At 44.0% G+C, this 26,723-nt stretch overlaps 1 protein-coding gene across 4 annotated transcripts in view; it reads right to left on the minus strand.

The window, feature by feature from the left end:
- Positions 1-26,723, minus strand: part of LOC149351625 ((Lyso)-N-acylphosphatidylethanolamine lipase-like) — a 53,207-nt gene that overhangs the window by 6,398 nt on the left and 20,086 nt on the right. For 3 of the 4 annotated variants that reach the window (XM_089580941.1, XM_089580940.1, XM_089580943.1), the window contains exons 4-7: positions 24,522-24,779; positions 21,987-22,101; positions 19,780-19,896; positions 12,590-12,659 (exon numbers count right to left, since the gene is read on the minus strand). In XM_089580941.1, the coding sequence (XP_089437067.1) occupies positions 12,590-12,659; positions 19,780-19,896; positions 21,987-22,101; positions 24,522-24,779 (560 nt within the window). Of the gene's footprint in view, positions 1-6; positions 4,869-12,589; positions 12,660-19,779; positions 19,897-21,986; positions 22,102-24,521; positions 24,780-26,723 lie in introns of those variants that run through there. The other variant, XM_089580942.1, reaches the window with a different exon arrangement.

Below are 26,723 nucleotides of genomic sequence, written 5' to 3' on the forward strand. Positions count from 1 at the left end.
CTGCAAGTAAATGTACAGCAAAGAGAGAAAATGCTCAAAGTTAGCCAACATCACATAAAAAAATGACTTTTCAAAACAGACAAAAGACAACAGTCGCAAAATGACCAGAGGCCCAATTGCTTTATGGGCTCAAAGAAATTTCAGGTCATTAGCACATATGCACAGAACCCGAATAACATTGCGATTTGGGTTTGTGCTTCACCAAAGCCCCAAGTCAGAGAAATAATTCACCAACCCTGATGGTGCCAGTCATATGCTGCCAGTTCCGGAAAAAATGGTAGCCTGCAGGGCCACTCACTTCGACACCAGTCCATTACCCTTGTGGCGTTGTGTCACATTAGTGACAAATTAATTGTGTATGAACCTCTCTCTCTGTTTCACACAGTCTGCATCACAGCACCCAAGCGATCGTGGCTAAGCATATGCCGAACACGGTATGTGGAGTTGGCTCGTAGACCTTCATTAACTGATATGTCTAGTGTCCTAGATGGAGGACACTGCTTTTTTGTTTTGGTTCATTGGGGTTTAACGTCCCGAAGCCTCAGTGAACTGCTCCGGAAATGTCGCCCCCCTGGGGTTCTTTAACGTGCACTGACATCGCACAGTACACGGGCCTCTAGAATTTCACCTCCAAAGAAATTCGACCGCCGCGGCAGGGATCGAACCCGCGTCTTTCGGGTCTGCAGCCGAGCGCCGTAACCACTGAGCCACTGCGGAGGGTTCTCTGCTTTTATGTGTGGTAACTCTAAAAGTTTGTTGTGTAAAAGTTTGCGCCCAACAGTGCAGGTTGAAGAGGCCCTAAACTTCTCCCGTGCAAGGGTTGTGTTGAGTGAGTTAGTTTTGTGCGTGTGTTTATTAAATTCGATCCCACTGACCACACTGTAATTCTGCAAGAAAAACAAATAAGTTTTGCACATTGTCTTATGAAAACCACCGCGCATAATGAGAAATGTGATTTTAAAGCCGATGTCAAATGTCTAAAGCTTTATGACTCTTCACAGGTAGAGAATTCGCCTAGTATCCTACATCGTAGGACGACAGAAAAGTCAGTGTTGAGAGAAATATTTCCGTCATTAAAAGGATGATTCTGAATTGTGAAGTGAAGTAAACACTTTATGTTGACAAATATTTCAATTTTTTTTCAAATTTCTGGAGACGCAGCATATATGTGTTAATTCGATGCCTGCTGGACCGCTTAAAATAATCTAATCAAGAAGGCTTTTCAATTATCCAAAATCAAAAAACACGAAACACTGCTCACCCACATGCAGCTTTTTAGAGCTGCTACTACTGTACTTAATAAAGCTGTGGTCAACATTTAGTGACTAACTTCTCTTACAGCGGGTGCTCAGTTGTTGGACTCGTGATCGCTGCTTCGTTGCTGATCACCCGAAATTTGGTCGCATCGGATCGATGCCCACAGAACATGGTCACGCATCTCTTTCGATGCAATTCGATTACTATGGCAAAGCGCCATTTGCCAGCGCATTTATGCATCAATATTCTCGGCACGTGCACATGTGCAGAAGGACAGCTGTCAGCTAAAAAAGGGGCAACAAGAAGAGTGTGCGTGCAGTCTGTCCAGCCAATCCAGGCGTGGCGAGGTATATTCTGTACTGACCAGTTTGGTGCAATGTGCGATGTGCATGAAACAAACTATGCCCTGTCAGTGCAGTCTCAGCATGCCTAACACCACCGAATGGTGTGTAAGGCACCAGTGAACTACAGCTGGTCACTTTGCAATGCGTGACGATACTGTTGGATGCCACCGTTTTCCGTGCATGAAGCATTAAGAGTTTGAAGCTACTTAATGTGGGCTCACATACCTATTATAAGCGGTGAGATGCTGCATTACCAGTCCAGCTCGGGCATTCCCACACAGCACACCAGGTCTCTGAATTAACTGAGCCAGTCCTATCCACTAAAATTTACAATACAAATTTTGGGCCAGCAGAAACCCTACAAATAACCTGCGATTTCAATCTTAACTGATATCGATTTGTCAAGATTTTACTACACACCAGAAAGCACAAGATATTCAAACAAGCAAAGATTTCTACCTCAAACAAGTGACAAACTGACTACAATGTAAAAATTGCTTTCTATTTATATACAACTTCCCCTTTAATTTTTACAATATACTGTACAAATGCATGTAAGAGCCGTGCTTTTTTTAAGATTCGAGGGTCAATTTTCAAGGTGCGGCCTACACGCACGATGCGCGAAAAAAAAACTAATTTTTAAAGGGACCATGAAAAGAATTAAAAGCCGCTTGTAAATGTTAGAAGTTATGCTCAGAAGCACTGACACCAAGTATGAGTCTTCGGAACTGAGCCGGCAATTTATTACGGCTTTTTAAAAATCGCGTTTTTTAAAATTCGCGGGCCGTTTGGTGTCTTCGTAGGGAGCGATTTTGAAACCAAAACCGGGAAAACAGACGTCACTAGTCCCATGACGTCGGTAGGCCACCACACGCTGTCATTCGCTCGAGCCGCGGCAGCTACGACGTCACGGGCACACTTCCGGTAGCGGTCAAAATCGTCTGCTCGAGGCGCCGCGCGACCCCCTCGGGCAAGCGCGGGCCAGGGCATTGCCTTCACGCATATGTTTTCAATTTACCTCTGCCGCCTCTTTCTGCCGGGAGTTCGGGAGCAAAGAAAGCGCCGAGACCGGAGAGACGCTGCCGACGCACGCTGCTCCTCGGGAGTGCGACAACCGGAAGTCGTAAACCGAACGTCAGCGAATGACGTATTCATGGGCGGAGCCCAGTCCCGGAGCTGTTTTCTTTATTTTTTCTTGGTGCTCCGCGTGTATGAGTTGAGGGGGGAGAGGAGGAGCGTGATTTTTAATCGTCTATAACTTCGTTGTTATTCATGCTAGCTCGAAAATTCTTTCGCTGGAGTGACGAGTGATGGATTGCCTATCTTTACGTAATCTCAATTAATTTGTTTCACAGTCCCTTTAAAGTAATAACACACTAATCAGGGAATGACGGCACTTATTCTGCGTTCAATCGTCACTTGCAGAGACTTCCGACTCTGAGCTGGCGCTGTGCTCTGGTGCACGCTCATCCCACAAGAAGTCTCACAGCACGTCTGCTGTCCACACGTAGCCGTTGTTCCGCACTTCCATCACATAGCTGAGCAGCTCTCCTTCCAGTGCGGGAAACTCGCGCCGGAGCTGATTGCAGAGGCCACAGCGCGTGCATTTCGTGAATCGTGGAAAGTTTGGGTGCGCCCCTTACACTGATCATTTCTTTTTTAGTATTTCCTTCAGGAAAACAGGGTGCAGCCCGTACACGGGCGCGGACCTTACAGTTGTTTATATGGTAATAAATCCTTTATAAAATTAAACACGAGAGTTTTATAATAAAAGATTTTTTTCCTGTAGTGCCCCAAATAACACAGTTCACATCCAGCTAGCCTTAAGCTGTTGCTCCTACCTACAAGTTAACTATACCCAAACTTCAAAGGGGTCTCAATCTTTGGGCACACTAATCAAAAAGTCATTGATAACGTAGTTTTACAAGCCAAAGTTACACTAAAGCCTTAAGGCACATGGTTGTGAAGGACATCAGAATGATATCAATGACCTGGCATTATTTAATGTGCACCAAGACCTCAAAACACTAGCAATCTTTCATTTCACTTTTCTCAAATTGGGATAACGTTTCTAGAACTCAAACTAATGAGCTCTCTCTCATTCTATAATTCCACAACTGCAGGGGTGCCATATCAGTTCCTTTCTCTAAGTACAGAAAGCTGCACTTTTAACTGTGTTCCTGATGCCTAATAGCAACACCAAGGTAGCTAACCATTTCTTCAGTGTCAAGTTTATGGTTTATGGTAGTTTGTCCCAAAGCAACTCTGGCATGAGGAACGCCGTAGTGAAGGACTCTGGAAATTTCCACCACCTGGGGTTCTTTAACGTGCACTGACATCGCACAGTACACGGGCCCCTAGCATTTTGCCTCCATAGAAATTCGACCGCCACGGCTGGGATCAAACCCGCTCCTTTTGGGTCAGCAGTCGAGCGCCATAAGAAACTGAAAGGTGTGCATCTAATACATCTGGACATAAAAGAAGTTGCTGCCTTCCACGAGTTAAAAAAAAAGGAAGAGGATGAGAATGTGTGCCTTCCATGGCATTCAATCTTCGCAAGCGTAGCACCTATCCAAGTCACCAACAGAAACATCCTCTGAATTGTACGTGGCACGCACAGCTGGGTCTGTGTGGAAGAAACTAACTGTACAGGAGTGAAGATATTGTGCATTGTCGAATCAGTCGAATAAACGACTGCAGCCCAGAAACAAATTGTTTGTAATAAAGGAGGTCCGCATAACCTTTTCGAATTATTCATTTCACTAAAAATTATTTGAAATATGCTGCTTACTTTTTTTACTTTAACCTCTTTGTGTGCATTCTAAGCTGCACATCGAATCCTGACTGCGTTTTGGTGGAGGCGAAATGCCAAAAATGTCCATGTGCTGTGCGATGCCGCAGTGCACCAGTGAACCGCCAGCGGTGAAAAATAATCCTACGTCCTTCACTACAGTAGCTCTCATAGCTATCTGACTCGTCGAGATATAAATGACTACATACAATATCCTACCAAAATTGAAAACCTGTTCACAAAGATAGGCTCTTCAGACCTGCATGGTGTGCTCAACCTTGAGCAAGGGTCTCATTGGAAGGGCCGTAGGTACTACACAAACAAAATTATGGAACATGTTTTTAATCACTACAAAATTTAATATAAAGGAGAGCATGTGGACAAAATTAAAAAAATATAAAAAATGGAGCTTTTCTTAACTGTCGTCAGAAGTTTTCATTGTTCTGTGTTTTCTTGAAGTTAGCGCCATCATATCCCTTTATAGAAAAGACACACAAATATGAACATCAGCAGTTTGATAGGTCTATTTGCATAGATTATGATGCACAATTACTGCTACTATGCTACAAGCCGTTTTTGATATAACAAGCTGCAAACTAGATGCAAAAACTTCTTTGTGCAGATTTTGACAAATTTTACAAAAACATTTATATATTTACTAAAACAATTTTCAGGTACCTAACTTTAATATATTTTATGTTATTCATAACCAAAGTTGGCTAAAACAGCGGCGCACTTAAGTGCGGAACTCCATTTCTCCGTCATTAATAATTTTGCGTGCTTCAAATAAATTTAAGAGGTCGACCAGCCACCCTGTGTTCAACCTTACATGAAACAACCCTGTAGAATATCTGAGGCTGGTACACCGGTGATGATAGCTCTCACTGCAAATTTGCACCCATCTATAATATGCAAGAAATATCATACTAGCTCTTCTTTATTGCCAGACTGGATGTTCATCTTTCACATTTAAAATTCTGCTTCACAATGAAAAAGCAATAGTGTGTGGAATTTGTTTGATGCCTACAGCGGCACAGCGGCGACCAGGCCGATGCGCCTGCTGAGGCAAAGAAGTGCACTACCACAATACACGGAGGAGGAGCCGTAAAGTTGGAAGCATGTACGAGCCACCTCCGGACAAACACCAACATTTTTGGGGGGAAGACCAGGAAAGCACCCTGTTCGCAGCTTAAAAAGGATGTCAAAGTTTGCACACATCGAGTTTAAACCCCCAAGGGTTTGAGCTTAGCGCGAGTCAGTTACGAGCAGAACGAGATGACAGATTATGAGACTGTTTAGTAAGCCGGATTGCTAAGGTACCGAGCGAATACACACACCTCTGCTGACGTACATCGCAAGCTGCTGCCACCCGCTTGCATATGCATGAGTGATTACGGTGCTTGCCATGCGCAACCAGGCGCACATACGAAGACACCAATCTGCACGATTTTTGGGAGTGCTGGGAGTGCTGGACATAATCACGGTGTGCAGTGGCTTTAGTCACGACGGTCGAGCAGACGATGTAACTTTGTCACTGCCGCATCGAATGAGCAACAGCTGGAAATATAAGAACGGCTGAACTTCTCTAATTGCAGCTCCTCAAAAGGCGCAAATGTGGCTGCTGCAGACAACACAATCAGGGCCACATGCGCCTCTCCGCACATGCATCGATGGTCCCTCTTTCCTTCTTTCTCTCTTTCTCTTTTCTCTATATATATTTCCGAGCTGGAAATAAAGGGATGTCTTTTTGCTCTGTGAATCGGCCTGGCTTTCACACGTAGCTGCCGGTCTTTGGCGACAAGGATTCTGCTGCAGCAAGGAAGCCAGCATATACGCCCAAGCATGACAGCCAAGCAGAAGGAGCCCACCACCAGCCATGGCACACAGGCTACCGGAATTTGAAGACGAAAAAGATAAGTGGCAGGCGTACCTAGTCAAGGTTGAAGCCTTTTTCTAAGCGAATGATGCGGAGGACGATGCTAAGAAGAGAGCCCTGCTGGTAGCTGCGCTTGGAACAAGGACAATAGAAATTTTGAACGGGAAGGTAGCACCACGAAAGCCTAGCGCCCTGACTTACAAAGAAGTTGTGCAGACGTTGAACAGCTACTACGACCCGGTACCAAATTAAGTTTCTGAAAGTTTCAAGTTCTTCCATCACTGCCAGCAAGAAGGGGAATCTGTACATGCATTCATAGTGGTAATACGGCAGTTGGCACACAATTGCAATTTTGGACCTGTGCTCGACAGAATGGAAAAGGGACCGTATTGTGTGCAACGTCCGCTCCAAGAACGTGCAGAAGCAGCTGCTAGCAAAGAAAAATCCGAATCCTGAAGAAGCCTTGCCCTTACCGCAGAGAGCGCTGAACGCGATCCGCAAGGTATTGTTACAGACCAAGAACAAGCGAGATTGCTAAAGCTCTCTGGTCAATACGAGTTGCGCACAAAGTCGCTGGACGTGTAACAATGCAAATGTTGCGATAAGCATGGTCATAAGACCGAGGCTTGCCGACTAATCAAGCGCAAATGTTGCAAGTGTGCATGGCCAGGGCATTTACCTAAAATGTGTGTGGCAAATGAAACAAGCAGAATTCTAGCAGTAACGGCAGAGATGATAGAAACCGATGAGAGTGATAGCAACACGTCACAAATCTGGTCCTTGACCACTCCGCGCTCTCTCATAGCCCCCATCAGAAAATCATTTGCGTGGAATGGCACCGAAATAATGATGGACATCGATACCGGCTCCCCTGTTTGCGTCATTCCCAAGAGCATTTACAAATCGCACTCTCATCGATGGCCGCAGCTACAAAAGTCGGAAGTACAGCGTTCATGCTATCTGGGAAAGTTACCGCTTCTCGGTGCACTGTCAATGCCAGTTTCTTACAAAGGTACAACAGTGCAGTGCAGTCTGACTGTTTTAGACTGCAATGGCCCCAGTCTTTGCGGTTGGGACCTGCTGAAAAAATTAACAGACGAACACATTCAGGTGCTGAGTGTCTATTCGAAGGCTCCCGTGTCAGAACAAGCTTTGGAGGACGTGCCAACGCTGCTCCAGCAACACTCCGACCTTTTCACTGAGGGCGCTAGTCTCATGAAAGGCCCGCCAGCTCGACTGCACATCATGGCCGGAGCAAACCCCAAGTTCTTCAAGGCAAGGAAAACTCCTTTTGCACTTCGTGATAAAGTGTCTAGGAGCTTGACAGATTAGTCTCAGCTGGTATAATATCTCCAGTCCCTCATTTCAAATGGGCAACGTCCATCGTGCCAGTTTTGAAGAAGGACGGAACAGTGCGCGTTTGTGGGGACCTCAAGGTTATGGTAAACCCTGTGTGCAATGTTGAGCAGTACCCCTTGCCTCTCATAGACGACATTCTTGCACTTCAGCAGGAAATAAATTCAGTGTTTTAGACCTTCGCGATGCTTACAGTCAGATCGAGCTAGGTGAAGACTTGCGGAAATTAGTGGTGATAAACACACAAAAGGAGCTCTTTTGCTACAACAGGTTACCGTTTGGTACCACATCAGCTCCAGCGATATTCCAATGGAAAATTGAATCGGTGATGCAAGGACTAAAAGGGACTCGGGCTTATCTAGACGATGTCCTGATCGCCAAGAGCAGCGAGGCTCAGAACTTAAACCTGCAAGCGGTGCTACAGCGTTTCTGCGAGAACAGTATCAAACTTCATTCTAACAAGTGCAAGTTTGGTGAACAATCAGTGACGTATCTTGGCTATCTTATTGATGCTGAGGGGCTACACCCACTCGAGAAGCACGTGGATGAAATCAGGCTAGCCCCTTTACCGCGAAATGTTGCCGAGTTGCAGTCCTTTTTTGGGAATGGTTACATTTTACACTAAGTTTTTGCCAAACCTTTCCACTATGCTTCCACCCTTTTACAGCCTTCTTGAAAAAGGTGCAAAATGGGTTTGGCAAGAAAAAGAAGACACGGCATTTCAGAAGGCCAAGGAAGCTTTGTGTTCAGCTCCAGTGCTAACATACTTTAATCCGTAGCTGGAATTGACGTTGAAATGCCTTACGGTGTCGGTGCTGCCCTTTTTCACCGAATAAATAAAGAAGACAGGCCAATTGGTTTCCGATCACGGACGCTCACCTCAGCTAAGAGAAAATACTCCAAAATTGAGGGAGAAGCTTTAGCCCTGGTATTTGGCGCAACACGGTTCCGCGATTACCTGTTGGGACGTGAGTTCACATTTGTAACAGACCACCACCCCTTGTTCGGTCTTCTCAGACAGGACTGTCAAACTTCTGTCATGACTGCTGCCCGAATGCAGTGCTGGGCACTTTTGCTCGGGGCATACAAGTACAAGCTTATCTGTAAATCTGGCAAACAGATGCTAATTTCTGACGCTCTAAGCCGCTTGCCTCAATCACTGCAGGAGCCGCAAGCGGAAACCAAAGATCTGCCAGAAATGGTGCTTATCATGGACGAATGGGACCAGCCAGCCGTTTCCCACCAAGAGATTTATGGAAGGTGATCGACATTTATTGAAGGAGGCCCAGTAGCCGCGGCTGATGCCGGCGGAGCGGGCTGTTGACACCGCTGGCCAGTCCGGTTGCAGAGACTGTTCTATCCTGCGCAAGTGAGGTCGCGCGCCAAGCTTCCTCTTCGTCATCAGCGCCGCTGTTACAGATTCAAGCACTCGCAGCAGCTGACGGGTTTTTGCAAGCGATATGCAGGTACGTGACTGCCGATGGCCCTCCGTCATAGAAGGTGACAGCAGGGAAATGGCGGAATTCTGGAAAAGGCGACATGAGTTGTCTGTGGAGAAGGGGCTGTTGTACTGGGGCCATCGTGTGGTGATACCAAGTGCGGCGCGAGAGAAACTGTTGAAGATACTGCCAAATCTCATCAGAGTGCATCTACGATGAAGACAAGGGCGAGGGCTAGTTTTTGATGGCCCGGTCTAGATCAAGACATTGGTAGAATGGTCTCAGACTGTCGAAGCTGTGTGCAGGCTTTGCCCATGCCACCTGCACGGAACCCCGTCAGCTGGCCGATTTCGTGAGAGAGGTGGTCACGGCTGTCTGCCAACTACGCAGGGCCTACTGCAAACAAGATGCTGTTGGTAATCGTCGACACTCACAGCAATTGGATAGAAGCCATTCCAGTCTCTCGAGCAACCGCTAACGCCACTGCCGATTGCGTGCGAACCTTGTTTAGCAGGTTTGGATTGCCCCACACCATAGTTACGGATAATGGTACGCCCTTTACCGGGTCAGAGTTTGCTGTATTTGTGCAGAAAAATGGAATTGACCATATTCGTCGTACCCCGCCTTATCACCCTCAAAGCAACGGTCTTGCAGAATGGGCTGTGAGAACTATCAAGAAGGGCTTGAAGAGAATGCCTAGGGTGGAGTTGGCAACTGCTCAGGCGAGAATTCTTTGTAAATACAGAAATTCACCATAGGCTTCAGGGTTTTCACCGTCCGAACTTCTTGGATACCGTCTGCATACGAGACTAGATATGTGTTTTCCTCCTAGGAGCCACGAAATGCCCAAGAATCCGGCGGCTGATTCCACCAGTTGGTACTTCGTGCCAGGAGATGCCGTCTATGTGCGCAACTACGGCATAGGAGAAAAGTGGACACCAGGCAAAGTGAAATCGACAAGTGGTGCCCATCTAGTCACTGTGGCTACTGAGGATGGAGTCATTAGACACCATGTCAACCAGATCCAAACACGCTCGTCAGACACAGACTGAAGCAGAGAAATATCGAGTCCTGAAGAATCGCTTCCTACAACCTTCGGAGCACTGAAATACGAGGCTCACAACCTTCCCGAAGGGCCTGTTCCTGAGCTACGTCGGTCCACAAGAACCAGAAAGCCAGTGGAGCACTACGGCTACTAGGAGAAAGGAATGCTGTAGATAACACAATCGGGGCCACATGCACCTCTCCGCACATGCGTCAACGGTCCCTCTTTCTCTCTTTTTCTTCTCTATATATTTTCGAGCTGGAAATAAAGGGCTGTCTTTTTGCTCTGCGAATCGACCTGGTTTTCATCACATAGCTGCTGGCCTTTGGCAGGTAGAACGTAACAGTGGCGTTCAACTTCCAAACGCTTCGCGAAGACAAGCGAACTGCTTATGCTGCTATACGTGCATGACCACGTCTTCGGTCATTCAGCTGCAGCGTGTGAACTGGAAAATATTACTCCTGGCTATTTCCCTGCTAACATGACTCACATATGGGATTTTCTGCAGTGTGCCGAAGTTTGCTCCACGAACTTTGAGGCTTTCCATACAGCGAGCCGTTTTCTCCACTCGAAGTTGAGAGCACGCCCCTCCTCCGCTTGTGTGTGGCAACAGCTGAGTGCGGGCCATTCGGCTCATGCCAAGCCGGCTCATGCCATGCCATGCCAAGCTCATGCCAAGATTTAAACTCTATGTACACAAACTTTCATAAGAAAGCTGCGGGCTCAGTGCTTGCCTAGTCACGTAATCCTCATAGCACGTGCTATGACGGGTACGGGCGCTCAATCCCCAGTCCCCGGTACGTATCCCTGCGCTTCAGAAGTCGGTGGAAAATCGCACATAGCACAAATCCTTGTGATAGCTTCCTTAAATTACGAGCACACCGAGGTGACAGATTTCGAGACTGTTTATTGAGTGCGAGCGAAGGCACCGAATGTTCCTATGTCGCGTTACCTGCTGCAGTCGCTTGCATGCAACAAACAGCGGTGGTCGCTGTAGTCCATCAGGCGCAAAGACGTCAATCTGTGTCATTTGTGGAAGTGCGGAGATGCAAGAATGGGTGAATGAACTTATGTTCACAGCTCCGCAAAAAGTAACAGCAAGCAGCATGATGGGAATACTATGGACGTGACTATAGCCATATGGGCCTACAATGATGTCCGCCGTACCTTTAATAAGAGTCGACTGTGTCCATCCAACGTACATTTAGCCGCAGTATGAAAGAAAAATAACTAATGTTTCATAAATTCTGCACTGAGACGTAATTTTTCACTCGTCTAGAAAATTCACGGCTATCACATGACCGGAAAATGTTTTTTTTTTAAATATTGCGGGAAATTAAAGAACCATAAATTTTCTGGAAGAAATCGCTGGAGGTGAAGCACAAGGTCTGCTGTGTTTGGCATGGAATTTCCCACCTCAGAAAAGTCCTGAATGACAACAGCCAACTATAAAAGCAGAGTACCAAGACTTCACAGATCCAGTGTAAAACACTGGCACTTTTCTCTGATTACAGACAGCACCAAGAACCCTTCTTTAGTGTTTCCTTCATTAATTACTGCCTACCAGGTTCACAACATGCACTGAGTTTTTTCAATACAGCCTCCTATGAAGAATGGTTATTTCACTGATCACACTGAGAATGTGGTTTGTACACAAGTATATGGAAGTACTAATGATAATACTACCACTACTGGTAACATATTGGTTAAAGCAAGCACACACTATGCAAAAATAGGCATCTTTTAGCTCATGCTACATGACAAGTTATTCTGTGCTTAAAACTTTTCACTAAATGCTAGTGCAGCAAGGAAAACTAACTACTCTGGTCCACACTCTTTACACAGACAGCACCATTCATGAATTTTGGCATGACTCAATGTCAGGCAGTCCAAGAAAGCATTCATGTGCTCAAATCGCTCTACCTTCTACCCTAAAATAGCACAATATAAAGAGACCAATGCAAATGTCATGTGCCATCTATGCAGGCAACTAGGTTGATGGCCAGTGCAGTTGCCGAACTGAGTGGTAAAGCTATTACTGCAAGCTATCACTGCTACAGATGGAAGCATTGGACAGAAAAAGAGAAAGAGATACTCTTCTTTACTGCAGAGAGCAGTGAAGCACTAAGAATGCCTCAGGCGTACCACCACGAAGTTTGGTGAAAACTCAGATTTTGTACACAATGGCCAATAAAGTTTTGATGTGTATGAAACACCAGTCCTTGATGACCATATTTTCTACCTGTATGAGGTCTCCCTCACTTTCATCTACCTCTGAGATTAGTTGAGATCTCAGCACTTTTTAAGAAATTTATGATAACAACACTGCCTACAAGGAGAGGCAAGACAAGCATCTATGAATGCTCCTACATAAAAATGTACGACACAGAACACTACCACATGATGCAGATGCCTGAGCCCATCACTATTACACACAACAAAGAAAAATTAAAAGTAAAAATAAAATGGTTTAAGACTCACCTCAACATCCACTTCACTATCTGACCTAAGCCGCTGTACACGAATGCCAGGCTGTTTGTCAACCCAAGACCTAAAAGCACACACAAAGAAAATACAAGCATACAAATTGAAAACTCAAGTAGCATAGTGTTACAATATTGAGCTTAATAGGGGCAAGATAGTGAGCAACTTGTTAAAGGGGTGGAGACACCAAATTTTTCGCTGGCATTCATTCTTTCTTTCAAATTCAAAAAATTTTCTTTGTTTCAAACACTGCGTACTGCTCCAGGATCCGCGATACACGCTCCGCGATTCATGTATGTGCGGTAGTATATTATTTATTATTGCATTATTTGTACTGAGCGATTTAGGTTTCGGCTTCTGAGTGCTGAGGTGTGCTGTGATTTCATGATCAGAAAAGAGCCCCAACCCTGGTCATATGGGCCCCAAAAGTTGCGACACATGGACTGCTGCGTCGTCTGTTCTCGTACGCATACTGCATACCAGCACCTTTTGAAATGCCAGCAAACTTTGTCGACACTGCCATATGACGAGAAAAGCCAAGCGAGCAAGAGATGAGACCGAGTTCTGAAACCAAGCGGCTTGCTTGGGCCAATCTCAGTCGGCATACTGCATAGGCCAAAGTGGTTTCTGCATTGTATTTCGCTTTGCCACACTACGCCAATGCTTGGTGAACGTCTGAGTCGATGGCCCGCGGCTGAAAGCTCATCAGTCAGCCGATCCCCTGGTCATATTACAGCGACACGATGTCTCACTGTTCGTGCCAACCAATACCCGTCGCTGTCTTAACTTCACTCCGCCCGCGCAACCACACTACAAGACTGCTCAGGGTACCGTGGCTGTTGATTACGATATCTGCTGCCCGCTTTTTTCTGCTGCTTGTATAGCAAACACTTCATGTATTCGCTAAAAGAATGCTTCAAAATAATTGTACAGGATTCAGCATTTACCGCATGAGTGCGTAACTCCCAAAGGAATACGCCCATGATGATGACTGCACCTCAGCGCTACTTTTGTTTAGACAGATCTGCATCTGTATATACAGGCAGCAATTGGTGTTCGTTTGGCATGGATTGCAAGCTCCATTCTACTTAGGTTAAACAATCGCTTCTCTTTTGTGCTGGTTGTATGTTTACCTGTTTACGCGGTGCGATAACCCCACAACAATCACCGAATGCGAGCGCCAGCCTGGGGATTGCTTCACAGCCATGTTGTTGGCCACATAGGACCGGCATTTCTGTAACTGCTGTAACTGTTCATTGTAACTGCTTTTACCAAAGTTTCCACTCGCCAGCTCCCTTTTCTGGGGCACTGGCCTTTTTCGGCCGCACTTTTCACGACGCTGGGTCTCTGGGCCTCGTGCTGAGGCTTAGCCTAAAGAGCGGAGGTAGCCTAAAAGCAGTGAAGAGAAAACTAGGCACAGGTAAAAACCAGATGTATGCGATAAGAGACAAAGAGGGCAACGTCATTAGCAATATGGATAAGATAGTTAAAGTAGCCGAAGAGTTTTACACAAATCTATACAGTAGCGATTGTAATCAGAATGCTACTGAGAGAGGCAGTAGAGCACAGCAATGGGATATCCCGCCAGTAATGAAGGAGGAAGTAAAGAAAGCCTTAGGAGCAATGCAAGGGGGGAAAGCAGCTGGTGAGGATAAGATAACAGCAGATTTGTTGAAGGATGGAGGAGAGATTGTGCTAGAAAAACCAGCCACCCTGTATATGCAAATGCCTTGTGACCTCGAGCATACCTAGAGCTTGGAAAAACGCTAACATTATCTTAATTCATAAGAAAGGAGACATCAAGGACTTGACGAATTACAGACTGATAAGCTTATTGTCTGTTGCCTACAAGGTATTTACTAAGGTAATCGCTAATAGGGTCAGGACAACCTTGGACTTCAATCAACCAAATGATCAGGCAGGCTTTTGTAAAGGATACTCGACAAAAGACCATATTCACGTTATTAATCAGGTGATACAGAAATGCACAGAATATAACCAGCCCCTATATATAGCATTCATTGATTACGAGCAAGCATTTGACTCAGTGGAAACATCAGCTGTCGTGCAGGCATTGCGGAATGAGGGTGTAGAAGAGTGTTATGTGAAAATATTGGAGGATATTTATAAAGATTGCACAGCTACCATAGTTCTCCATAAAGTAAGCAATAAAATTCCAATAAGGAAAGGTGTCAGGCAGGGAGACACGATCTCGCCAATGCTATTCACCGTCTGTTTACAGGAGGTATTCCGGGGCCTGAATTGGGAATAGTTGGGGATAAGAGTTAATGAAGAATACCTAAGTAATTTGAGATTCGCTGATGACATTGCCTTGATAAGTCACTCAGGACATGAACTGCAAAGCATGATCAATGAGTTAGACAGGCAAAGCAGAATGGTGAGTCTAAAATTACCATGCAGAAAACCAAAGTAATGTTCAACAGTCTAGCAAGGGAACCGCAGTTCACAATTTGTAGTGAGGTGCTGAAAGTAGTAAGGGAATATGTCTATTTAGGGCAGGTAGTGAAGCTGATCCGAATCATGAGAGGGAAATAACTAGAAGAATAAGAATGGGGTGGAGCGCATATGGCAGGTTCTCTCAGATAATGAATGGCAGTTTACCTATATCCCACAAGAGAAAAGTATACAACAGCTGTATCTTACCGGTATTCACCTATGGGGCAGAAACGAGGAGGCTAACAAAGAGGGTTCAGCTAAAGTTAAGGACAACGCAGCGAGCTATGGAAAGAAAAATGACAGGTGTAACGTTAAGCGATCGGAAGCGGCGGAGTGGGTGAGGGAACAAACACGGGTTAATGACATCCTAGTTGAAATCAAGAGGAAGAAATGGGATTGGGCAGGGCATGTAATGCGAAGGCAAGATAACCGGTGGTCCTTAAGGGTAACGGAGTGGATTCCAAGAGAAGGCAAGCGTAGCAGGGGGCGGCAGAAAATTAGGTGGGCGGATGAGATTAAGAAGTTTGCGGGGATACAGTGGCTGCAACTGACAAAGAACAGGGTTAATTGGAGAGACATTGGTGAGGCCTTTGCCCTGCAGTGGGCGTAGTCAGGTTGATGATGATGATGATGATCTAGAACATGGAAGACGGAAAGCTCAGGAGAGGTCCTCGCTATCTGAGCTGCCCGCCAAAAAGTGTGCCGGAGGTCACGCGCTTTCGCAAGACTACTGGGAGTCTTTGGCCAACGGCGCAGCCAATGGTAATGCCAGGCCCAGCGGCGTCGTCTGCTACACTGTCTGCTGCACATGCGCAGGCGCACCGAGCCAGCAACCAAGTAGGGGGGGGGGGGGGGGGAGGAGCAGGGGGAGCGGCTTCAAAAATGTGACATTACCGCCTCTCCTGAGTTCTTTCCTTCCTCCATGATCTTGAAGTATGTTTGGCGCGCAGTTGCGATAATTAAAATGGCTGCATTTGTTGTATGCCGGGCGTCTCATTGATCAGCATTGATCTTAAGCGTTGGTCGCATCTAATACTTGGCCGCGGGTGACCTTACGTACAGAGGAAGCCCATAATCAACAAGCTTTTTATAGTCTCAATATTTGGTGCCTCAATCCTTTAAACTATATAAAAAGAAGCCCAAGAGTCCCTGAAACCAGACAGTTCCTCAAAATCATCGGAGAGAAATGAGGTGCTGCAGTCATTCATCCACCGTCGGTAGGCGCAAGAGTGCCGGAGAATGCACGCTATGCATTTGACTTGGCTAGTGTTTGGCAGAAAATGCTGATTCATTTGTAACAATTTTTCTTCAGGCAAACCTCCAGGAGATGCCCTGATAGTTTCCATACGAGCCTAATACCTAAAATTCACTAGTGTTAATTTTAGTGAAAATGACCAATTACAAGATTTTAATCAGCCCACAGTGGAAAGCACTACAGCACAGCTATGATTCTGCAGCAGCATACACATTTTCCATCTAACAAAAGCCAAGCCAAACATGAAGCGTACATTTCCTGGCATTCCCACTGGTGGATGAAGTACTCTTTAGGAAATTTGCATGGACGGTGATAACCCTTTTCCTTCTATGGTTTATAGGATTTAACGTCCCAAAGCAACTCAGGTTATGAGGGACGCCATAGTGGAGGGCTCCGGATAATTTCGACCACCTGAGGTTCTTTAACGTGCACTGATATTGCACAGCACATGGGCCTCTAACATTTCGCCTCCACCGAAATGTGATCGCCGCGACTGGGATCGAACTCGTATCTTTCGCATTAGCAGCAGAGCACCCCAATCACTGAGCCACTATGGTGGCTCCTTTTCCTTCTCTTCTAAGCAACTTTGACAAACTATGAATAAAGCCATGGAAAGCATAGAGGAATGTTATCCCTTTTTTTGGTGGTGATGTTGACCAGAACAAGAAACTAACAACGTCATTGTTTTATACAGAAGGTAATTCGCAGAAAGCAAAAGACAAGAGAATCGCGTGCTGTAATGGGATCCAAAGTCATGACTTTTCCATGTTGCATGCAGTACATGCAGTGCTTTGGTTGCCGTTGTTATAGCCTTGGTATGCTACAGCTATGCTAGACTAGATGTGCAGCCTTGGTCAAAAGTGCTTAGGCCACACACACAGCTTGCTCGTGAACAGTGTAGTGAGGGCACTTATGATAGCCGTGAAGCTCCAAATCTCTTGAGAGAACGAAGGACTCTCATCACCACCCCTCAGGGGCTTTGGAGCTTCAATGGTGCTGCAAGAGCCCCACTACATGACTCACCAATAAGTCCTACACGTGGCCTGAGGACTTTTGATCAAGGCTGCACGTATCAATGCTGCATAAAATTAAGAGATTTTTACGGTTATCAAGTGCAGCTAATGTATAAGCCATAGAGGCAGTTTTGCAGTGCCCTTAAATGCACACAGAACCATGTCATCAAACAACACTTTAGCATTGCATGGTAGTTCAGGGAACAGCTAAAGACCATGACAATGTTGGAATCTTTTTTTGCTCACCAACAGAACAGATTATAGTAAGGCATAAAATCTGATGCTGAATTCAGTTAGAGCTTAAAAGGACAATAAACTTCCAAGCATTTCATTTCTGAAGTTTAAATAAACAATTAAGCCCCTCACAACTACAACCCTGCCTGTGTGGCACATAATGCTGTTTGTTTAGCCAAAGAGCCAGCAGTGGAATAAACAAATTCATATTTTGTGTGGCATCAGTCAAAGTGATGTGCCAAGTATGATGTCATGAAATTACGTGGCATAAGTGGGCCAGCTGCGTGTGATAACAACTCTACTGCTTTCTTTTACGCCATTTTAATACCTTTGTGCTATGTGTGCTTTGCATTGTATCATCCATGTAGCACATTAAAAAAAGTTCCAAGCCACAAATATTTTGTTCCACCACACTTTAGGTATCACTATTTCTTAAAAAAATATGACAAGACACAGCCAGTGACCCTGCTCATGACAAAATCGTCACCACTCAAGAAAAGCTGTGATGTAGACTGCAGCTGGTTGGTTCACGTTCTGCACCAGGAGAAGAATAGCATAGGAATAACAAAAACCATTGTCCTTTTCCTGTCGTGCTGTTTTTGCGCAGTTATTACTAATAATGGGGAAAAGTTCAAAGCAAGTCAACATAGATGGCCAACATTTACGCTAGTTTTGTTCTCTACAAAGAAAGACTAGAGTACAATCGCGATGAAAAGAAATGCGAACAACATGGAGCCTATGCGTTCCACTGATCGAATTTCTTTCCATCGCACTTTTACCTGGGTGGTAAGAAAAATACGTTCAAGTCTCCCTAGAATGCATCATGGACGACTCTATAGTGCCTTTTTGCTACCCCCGAAGTAAAAGTGTGACGAAAAGAAATGCGAACAGTGGAGCACGTAGGCTCCACTCTATTCGCATTTCTTTTCATCGACCCTTTACATCCACACTGGCAGACGCTTATACTCCAACGCATCGGACTGAAGACACAGCAGAAAAGCTCTCTGGAATTAGCCACCACTTATGAAACATCTAACCTTGTTATCAGTTTACTATAAACACAATAACCTCACAATCAATGAAGGTATGGTAGAATTTTGGAACGCTATTGGCAGCAAAACAAGTGAAAAAGCAGGCCAAGCGAGGCCAATGCACGTGTGCATGTGCAGTGTTTCTCCGAATGGTCAGCCAAACCATCAATGCAATCAGTTGTGCGCCAGATGACATCATCATATGAACGTCTCTGCCTTCGGGATAACTTCGCATGACATGACAGTTTCCAATAAATTGCTTGACCAGCCTCCCTCATTTTGGATGGTACCCGACAGTCACCACGAGGCTAGGCGTGTATATAATTTTGCACCATACAGTAATCCATTTTTGATGCCAATGATGAGATTTTAATGGTGCAGGTGCAGCTTGGCCACAGAGTGCCACGCCGAACGTGTCTGGTTAGCAGGAGGTGGGGCAAAGACCAATTCAGAAATATAGTGCTTTTTGTACTTTGTGCTCTCTATATTTGGGTGCCCTTTGCTTGGGCTCGCCTGCATATTTATTCACACGAATTTCAGCCCCTACTTCTAAGATAAATATTGGATACAACAATCGTATTTTCACTACAATAATGTTAGACTGTTAAACATGACACAAGCTAGCCTAGCTATCCCACCTCAATTCACAAAGCTACCTACAACCAAATCTAGACACAATCAGACTCAATTCCAGAAATTTGCACTTATTTCTACCTCAGATTCAGTGAAAACCATGCATTTTTTTGCTGGCACATGTCATTCAGTGAAATAAAAAAAATAAAACCTAAGGACTGACATGCAAACCTGCTGTGGCATTTGTGGACTAAATTACTAAGACACGAAAAAAGTAAACAAAATGCATTACTACACCGTCGGAAAAGTGCGGGAGGTGCACAAGCAAGACGAGCAAAGCCTTCCTTAAGGGGGGACACTCTTCCCCTCCAGCAATGAATGTTCAAAACAAAAGCTGTACATCCAGGTATGCTAAAGATATGCTCCAGCAAATATCCCTCCTACTATGCAGATATACAGTGCATGTGGAGACTGCATTCTCTGATGCCACTCATTACAAATCCCAGCAGCAGTCACCTTGCAGTTTTCACCTTTTCATGCAAGGAAGTCAAATGTTATGACAGAAAAAAAAAAGGGGGCCAGCTAGCATTACAAAACGTGGCCATAATCAAGGTTGTCACTGACCTTGAGCCATAGATGAATGTCATAGGCACACCTTGATGCAGCTCTCCAATACGGCTAATCATCGGATGTCGGGCCCACCCATACTGTGTCATCATGGCTTTAAACGCCGATTCCCCACTGAAAGTTACATGAAAACTTGCTACAGCAATGCACAACACTGTGATGGTCAGTGCAGATAAAAGAAACAACAACCAGCCATAAGACAGGAAAAACAACAAACCACATGAACAGGGCAATCATTAGCCCACAAAATTCTTATCCTATTGGCTGCATTCTGTTTAGCTTTTCTTTGAATATGAAGTTAAGACCAAAAACTTGTGAAAAGTAATATACTGACAAGCTACCACAGCCTCCTAGTAGATATCTTTCTTAACTCCATTTTTATTTTTCACTATAACATCTCCAGGCCTAAACAAATGAGCCCTCACTCATTTTCAGCTAATAATAATTACCTGCACTTTCGCTGCATGTGAAGCTCAATTCCCTCCAACTATCACAGCACAACAAATCTCACCCAAGAATATTCACATGAAAATATTTTGAGAGATGCTTGTTACATCGCACGGCAAGCTGAACAGCTTAAGCCACTACACTGTGCTATCTGCAACATTCATACAAAGCTAAGCAAACAATGTGGCCACATATGTGGCAAAGTGGCAACCTACTGAAGGAGCTCTTTATTGTATGTAGGGGTTAGAGTTTCCAGTTTAAACTGGAAAAAAAAAACTATAATAAACATGCATCAACTTAATTTTTTTTTTTTAATTCAGCTGTAACTGAAAAACATCAGTATTCTTACAAAGTATGCCATAGCTTGCAGGCTACTGAACACAAGTTAGAATCGGTCAAGAGAGAGAATCAACAGTGCGCAAGCTAGGAGCGCGATGAGAAAGCAGGAACTTTGGGACAAATAGTCCTGGAGCTGCATTTCCAAACGATACATTTCATTTTCCATTCATTTGGTCCTCTGCTGTAGGCCACTGCTCCAAGTGACAAAGCCTGTGCGAGAAGTCATCATGCTGGTTGTGGTGACATCTCACCCATGATGCAACTTGCTTCATAAGCGTGCTCCTCATCTATGTCATAATGGTTAACATGATTTTCTGGTTTCTGTATTTAGACTGTAGTCACTTTCTCTTTTTTTCCAAGCCTCAACTTTGCCCTTATGACGCGTTTGCTACTTTCGCAGTTTGTGCAGTGAGTGAAGGATTGAAGGAGTGAGCGATGTGTTTGCAAGCAAAAAATAAACTTGCACTTATCACTATCAGATGAAGCTATTCTGACATGAAGGCAACTTGGCAGAAAGGCCTGATTTTACTAGCCCAAGTAAGAAATTGTATGTGTGTGTTACTCCCCTGTTGCTTTCAACTGTTCTTTTCTTGTTCATTTCGGTTCTTGCACAACCGTTCTTAAAAATAAGAGGCTATAGCCTCAGTTGCTTTCGGACGTTAAACCCCAATAAACCAAACCAAACCATACATTTTGGTCTTACTGCCAGATCACTTAAATTCTACACTGTTCACTTTAAGTGATAGTATTTTATACTGTAACTACTACTCTAAAGACAACCATTTCTTTGTAATTACTCGTATATAAGCTGACTGTTCTTGATAAATGAACTAAGATAAACTACATGCGAGTATTAAGTGCACAGGCATGTCACACAGATAGCCAGAAAATGAAAAACAACAAAATTGCATTCTTAAATAAACACTGAAAAACCATCAAATTCTTAAAAAATAAAAACTGAAAAGTCCAACCCATAATCATATGATGCCAAGCCCAGGTGTCACAACATATTTCGCATTTAATATAACGCCAAGACCAATGTAATCATACCAGACACGTTTCCAGTATTAACTTTCATGTAGTTAACGATAAACTTCTCACAACAAGACCTCCTCGCAACAATGTCATAAAAAGGTTACCAAACAAACTACCAAACACATCAAGGGGGAGAAGGGAGTGAAAGGTTTTTAAATTAATTTAAATTAAGTTATTTAACACATTTCTGGAATAAAATTAAAACAGAAAATTGATGTGCAAAGATCTAATGAAGTTAGCAGACATAAAGAAGCAAATCAAGGATAAAAGAACTCCACATATCATTTGCGGAGAGCTGGAATTTTCAGACAATGTCCATGTAGAAGCTCGACTATGCAGGTGGAAGTTCTGACAAAAATCACCACAACTAAGGAGCCACTAACCTGGGTGTTTGAGCATTGCAGTGGTATATGTAATGTGGGACTGCTTGATCATCATTCACTATGTGTCCATACTTCTTTCCGATATCCGGCCTGATTTTTTCTACCAGCCGTGGACCTGGTGGGCAAAGAAAAAAAGGAAAGATAGCGGGAAAGGTTAGCCCATAACACTGCGTTAAGCCACAGATGCCAAACATGCAAGATCGGTGCTCTGAACCTTACAGAAAAGCAGTAATCCCTTGACATACTACAACTGGGGCCATGAAAACCTGTTTATCCCTATTTCAATCAAGAAAATTCCATTGTTGCACACCATGCAGAGAGACTGCATGCACTCAAGGCAGTGCTTTTCACTAACAGAGTTAACAACAAAAATTAGACAAGACAAGCACATGCTAGTAGGATTTTTTAGCATCGATGTAGTGCTCTATGCACTGCATATACATATATGAACTACACAATTAAACACTGCATATTGATGGGTGCGTAAAGGCATGTGTGTATGTGAAGGATGGATGTTGGTGAATTTTTAACATCCCAGAGCTGGATCGCAGGATATAAGGCACACCACAGATGAGGACAGTAGATAATTTTGACCACCTTGGGCTCTTTAACATTCCCCAGAGTCTCATTCCCAGGGTGTTCTTGCATTTTATATCCAACAAAATGCAGCCACTGCATAACCGAGGCCACCCAAGAATTTTCAATGTCCCATGATGCAGAACATCGTAGTATAGCTAATAAAACTTTCTTTTCAATAACAGAAAGAAAAAACTATATATATATATATATATATATATATATTGCTTACAAAAGAAAAAACCAAGTGAAAAAATTTCAGCAAATCATAAAAAAAATTCACAAAAACATTAAATAAACCCAGTCAGAAAATAGAAGAATAAAAGATATAGAACATAAGTTTTTTGTGCTACTATGTCAGAAGCAGCTACCCAAATTTGCAGAACTCTTCATTCTAAACTTTCCAGCCAGCAAAAAAAAAAAAAATTATTGCTTGAGCACAAGCTATCAGCTAATCTGCAGTGCAGTGCCAAAGTCGACCCCGGGCTGTCTTGTAGAAAGCTGTGTCGACTATACTGGTGGTGGCCTGGGATCGTTCAGAACATGCCCGGTACATTCATAGAGGCCCAGAAAGCAGTGAATCCCCTTGGCAACGACAGAAGAAAGCTACAGATGAGCACCTGTCAATAGGCCAGGCTGGGCAGAGCGATCATCTCTGTTTGAAGTAAAATAAGGCAAATGGAAGCCGTCTTTTTGCAAAAAGCTGTCACTTGCAACTACTAAGTCATGTGTCTATGTTGCAAAATCCTACTAAGTCGTGTCTATGTTGCAAAATCGTGAGAACACTGTCATTGCTGAGCAGAGTCAGTTGCAAGACGAGTACGCCACCTCAGGCCCCATTCTTGCCGCCATCGCTCCGTGTTAGCAGGTTTCGTGCAAAGTTGAAAAAAAAAAAAAACTCGCTCATAAGGCCGACAAAAAAAAAAAAACGATTCAGAAACAAGTACAGTTCCTCTGCAACATACTGAATAGCAATATTTGGCCAGAAGTGGCCTGGATTGCTGAGAATGGGTGATTTCGGGCCATTGTTCAAACTGAACGATATGAACAGGCATGGCAATGACTTGAACAGGCACAGGCATGCATTTATTAATTCGTGAGCATTAGAACTGCCACTGTGAAAATTCTCGACCATCTGGTGTCATCCAAAGCCAGATCTAGGTATTGGATATAGTGTAAGGAGTGGAAAAGAGGAAATGTGAATGGTTAATTGTAATGAAAAGATTGTAACGGCAAACAAGGATTTAATGAAAGATGTGCTCACTTGGTGTGATAATTTATAATGACTGATCTTAATTAATGTGTAATTATTGAACATGTTAATGGCTAGTTATCAAGCAGTAATTAATGAGTATGGTTGGTTGGTACAATAACTAATGATTTATGTGATAATTAATGATAAAATGAATCATCAAAAGTGAACAAAAACATTTTTAAAAAGTAATGCTCACGCATTACCGTTTGAAAAACTTCAACTGCCATCAAATTTTTTTATTTATTTGCATCCTTAGCCTCACCACTGTCACTCATTTGTCTGGAGATCCATTTAGCAAAAACACTTTTAGCTACTACTTAAACTGGGTCATTTTTTTTTCTTTGTTTTAGTCCTTCTGCAAGCAGCAATGATTCCAGTTGACAGATCTGAGTGTAAGATCTGAGATGAGTGTGAGGATGAACACACTTTGAAATCTGCATTACACATTAACATTAGCCAACTCCAGCACATCCTCTCTCAGCCTTACTTCTATACTATCAATGAAAAAAAAGGCTAGCTTGATACAAGGTCCTCCCACAACCATATCTCCAAGAAGTCATCCCAACGTTATCACCTCTATAACATTCACAATGTAGGCAAGAAAGGTGCTGTGTACCACACTACACTGAGTCAGGCCTTTCACCTTGCTCTATTTTGCACCAATCAAGAAGAGAATGAGAGCTCCGGAGAAACTGCAAACTGACCCCACGGTCCTACAATCCGCACAGCTGCCAAAGGATTGAAAGGGCTGAGCAAGGTAGAGACCACGCGGACCCAACTTGGCAGCTGCAGTGCCGGCCGTGGAGTGTTTCTTTCAGGAAAACCCCATGGGTCAGCAAGGACAAGGTGGGCCACACGCTCGGGAAAGCGCAACGCGTACGAAGCAGCCAGGAAGCCACCCATGCTGTGTCCCAGCAACACAAAGCGGTCAAGGCCCACCTGAGCTCGCCACTCTTCAATGCCTGGGAACAGAAAACAGGGACATTGCACTGCACTGCTAGAGAAGAAGAGTTTGCAACTGCCTCAAACATCACAAGGCAATGACACCACTACATATTCAGTTTCACAAATGCTTTATTTAGCTACCCATGTCAATTTTTAGTGAATAATTAAACGTTTCTACTCATGGCTTGCAAAAGACCAAATTGATAAGTAGACGACAAGAACTTAAGGGGGGACGTGGCTTTCAAACCACAATAAAGGGCCCCAATTTTTTTTATTATTATTTTATCCGCTCGCTGGCCTTGTTTTCTATGCTGTCCTGAAGTTTCACTCCTGAAATCCACTGGTAAGTACACTTACGAAAACTGTTACTTGCACTGCAATGGCACTGCCTATCAGGGAAATCCTTGAAAAATAGTTGTTTTTCTTCGTTACGATTTTCTAATTAAATGCTCACCTTATGCAGCAGAAATCTTCATGAATCTTTTGTCTATTCTGACCTCATATCTTTTGTTGCACTTACTGAACTCCGTTTCATGCTACGACATTCTTGCTTTTCATTCTGATCAATTGTACACTTTTGGTGTGGCATCTTGTTGACAGTTCAGACTAGTCTATACAAAGCTTTGTAAAAAAATTTTTTAAAAATGTGCTACGAAAAAAAAATCTAAGAATATCATCACGCGTCGCATGCATTCAGAAATGCAGTGAACATTGAACCAGTCTTCTACCACCATTTGACTAGCCTGCAGGCATTTCACAAGGTGTAGGAAAAAATTTGTATAAAAAGTTCTCGGATATAATACTGAAATTTTGTGCACCTATATTTGAAAGCATTACTAATATGCATAAAAAGCTTAATCAGAACTCATGAAAAGGTAAGAAAGTTGGTGCTGAAAGCTGTGTCCTCCCTCAAAACAACAACAAAATAAATTATGAAAGATAGCGCTGACTTGTGATGCCATGCATGTTAAAAGAACAGGCAGGTGCTTGAAGGAATACCCCAGGGAGCACGGCTATCCCTTTGTATAGCTTCAAGGTCAGGAACAGCTTTATGGGCAACTCCTGGAGGGTGTGGCAGGGGGTTCAATGTGCACAGTGCATATCTTAAACTTTTTTTTTTGTCACAAAATTGAGGTCAATGCAGTTTCTGTGTAGAAATTTTCCTGCTTAGGAGGGGAGGTTCCTTTAAATACACTCCTGTTCAATGCCCAGATCACTGTAAGACATTCATGTGTGCACCACAGTTTTACCACACTATGACTCTTGCAAGACCAGAAAGAAGACAGATCAGAGAAATCCTTAAGACGTTCCCCATACTCAGCACTCAGCATGGTGCACGCACTGGCGTCCCTTCAATATCCGTAAATTTGAAATAAGCCTGCTGAGCAAAAACAGGAAGATTTGTGGTTGTCTGATCAGTTGTTGGCTGCCATTAGTCTATACATAAGTATAGCTTCTACTCAACACATTTTTAAAGTTAACACCCCAAAGCAATAGGGCTGCGAGGGGCACTGTAGTGGAGGGCTCTGGATTAAGGCAGATCACCTGGATGGTTTGGTTTATGGGGTTACCTAAAGCGACTCAGGCTATGGGGGACGCCATAGTGAAGGGCTCCAGAAATTTTGACCACCTGGGGTTCTTTAACATGCACTGACATCGCACAGTACACGGGCCTCTCAAATTTAGCCTCCATCGAAATTTTACCGCCGCAGCCAAGATTGAACCCACGTTTTTCGGGTCAGCAGTCGAGCACCATAACCACTAAACTACTGAGGCAGCTCTATAGATCACTTGGAGTTCTTCAACATGCACCGACATCGAAGAGCACACGAGCATTTTTGTATTTTGCCTCCATTGAAATATGACCACTGTGGCCAGGATCGAACCCAAGACCTAGGGAATAGCAGCTGAACGCCAAAGCCACTGACGCACTGTAGCTGGTCAACCGTTTTCAATCACAT

The sequence above is a fragment of the Amblyomma mixtum genome, chromosome 3 (genome assembly GCF_055824585.1).
Source record: "Amblyomma mixtum isolate Tamu chromosome 3, ASM5582458v1, whole genome shotgun sequence".
NCBI classification, from domain to species: Eukaryota; Metazoa; Arthropoda; class Arachnida; order Ixodida; family Ixodidae; genus Amblyomma; species Amblyomma mixtum.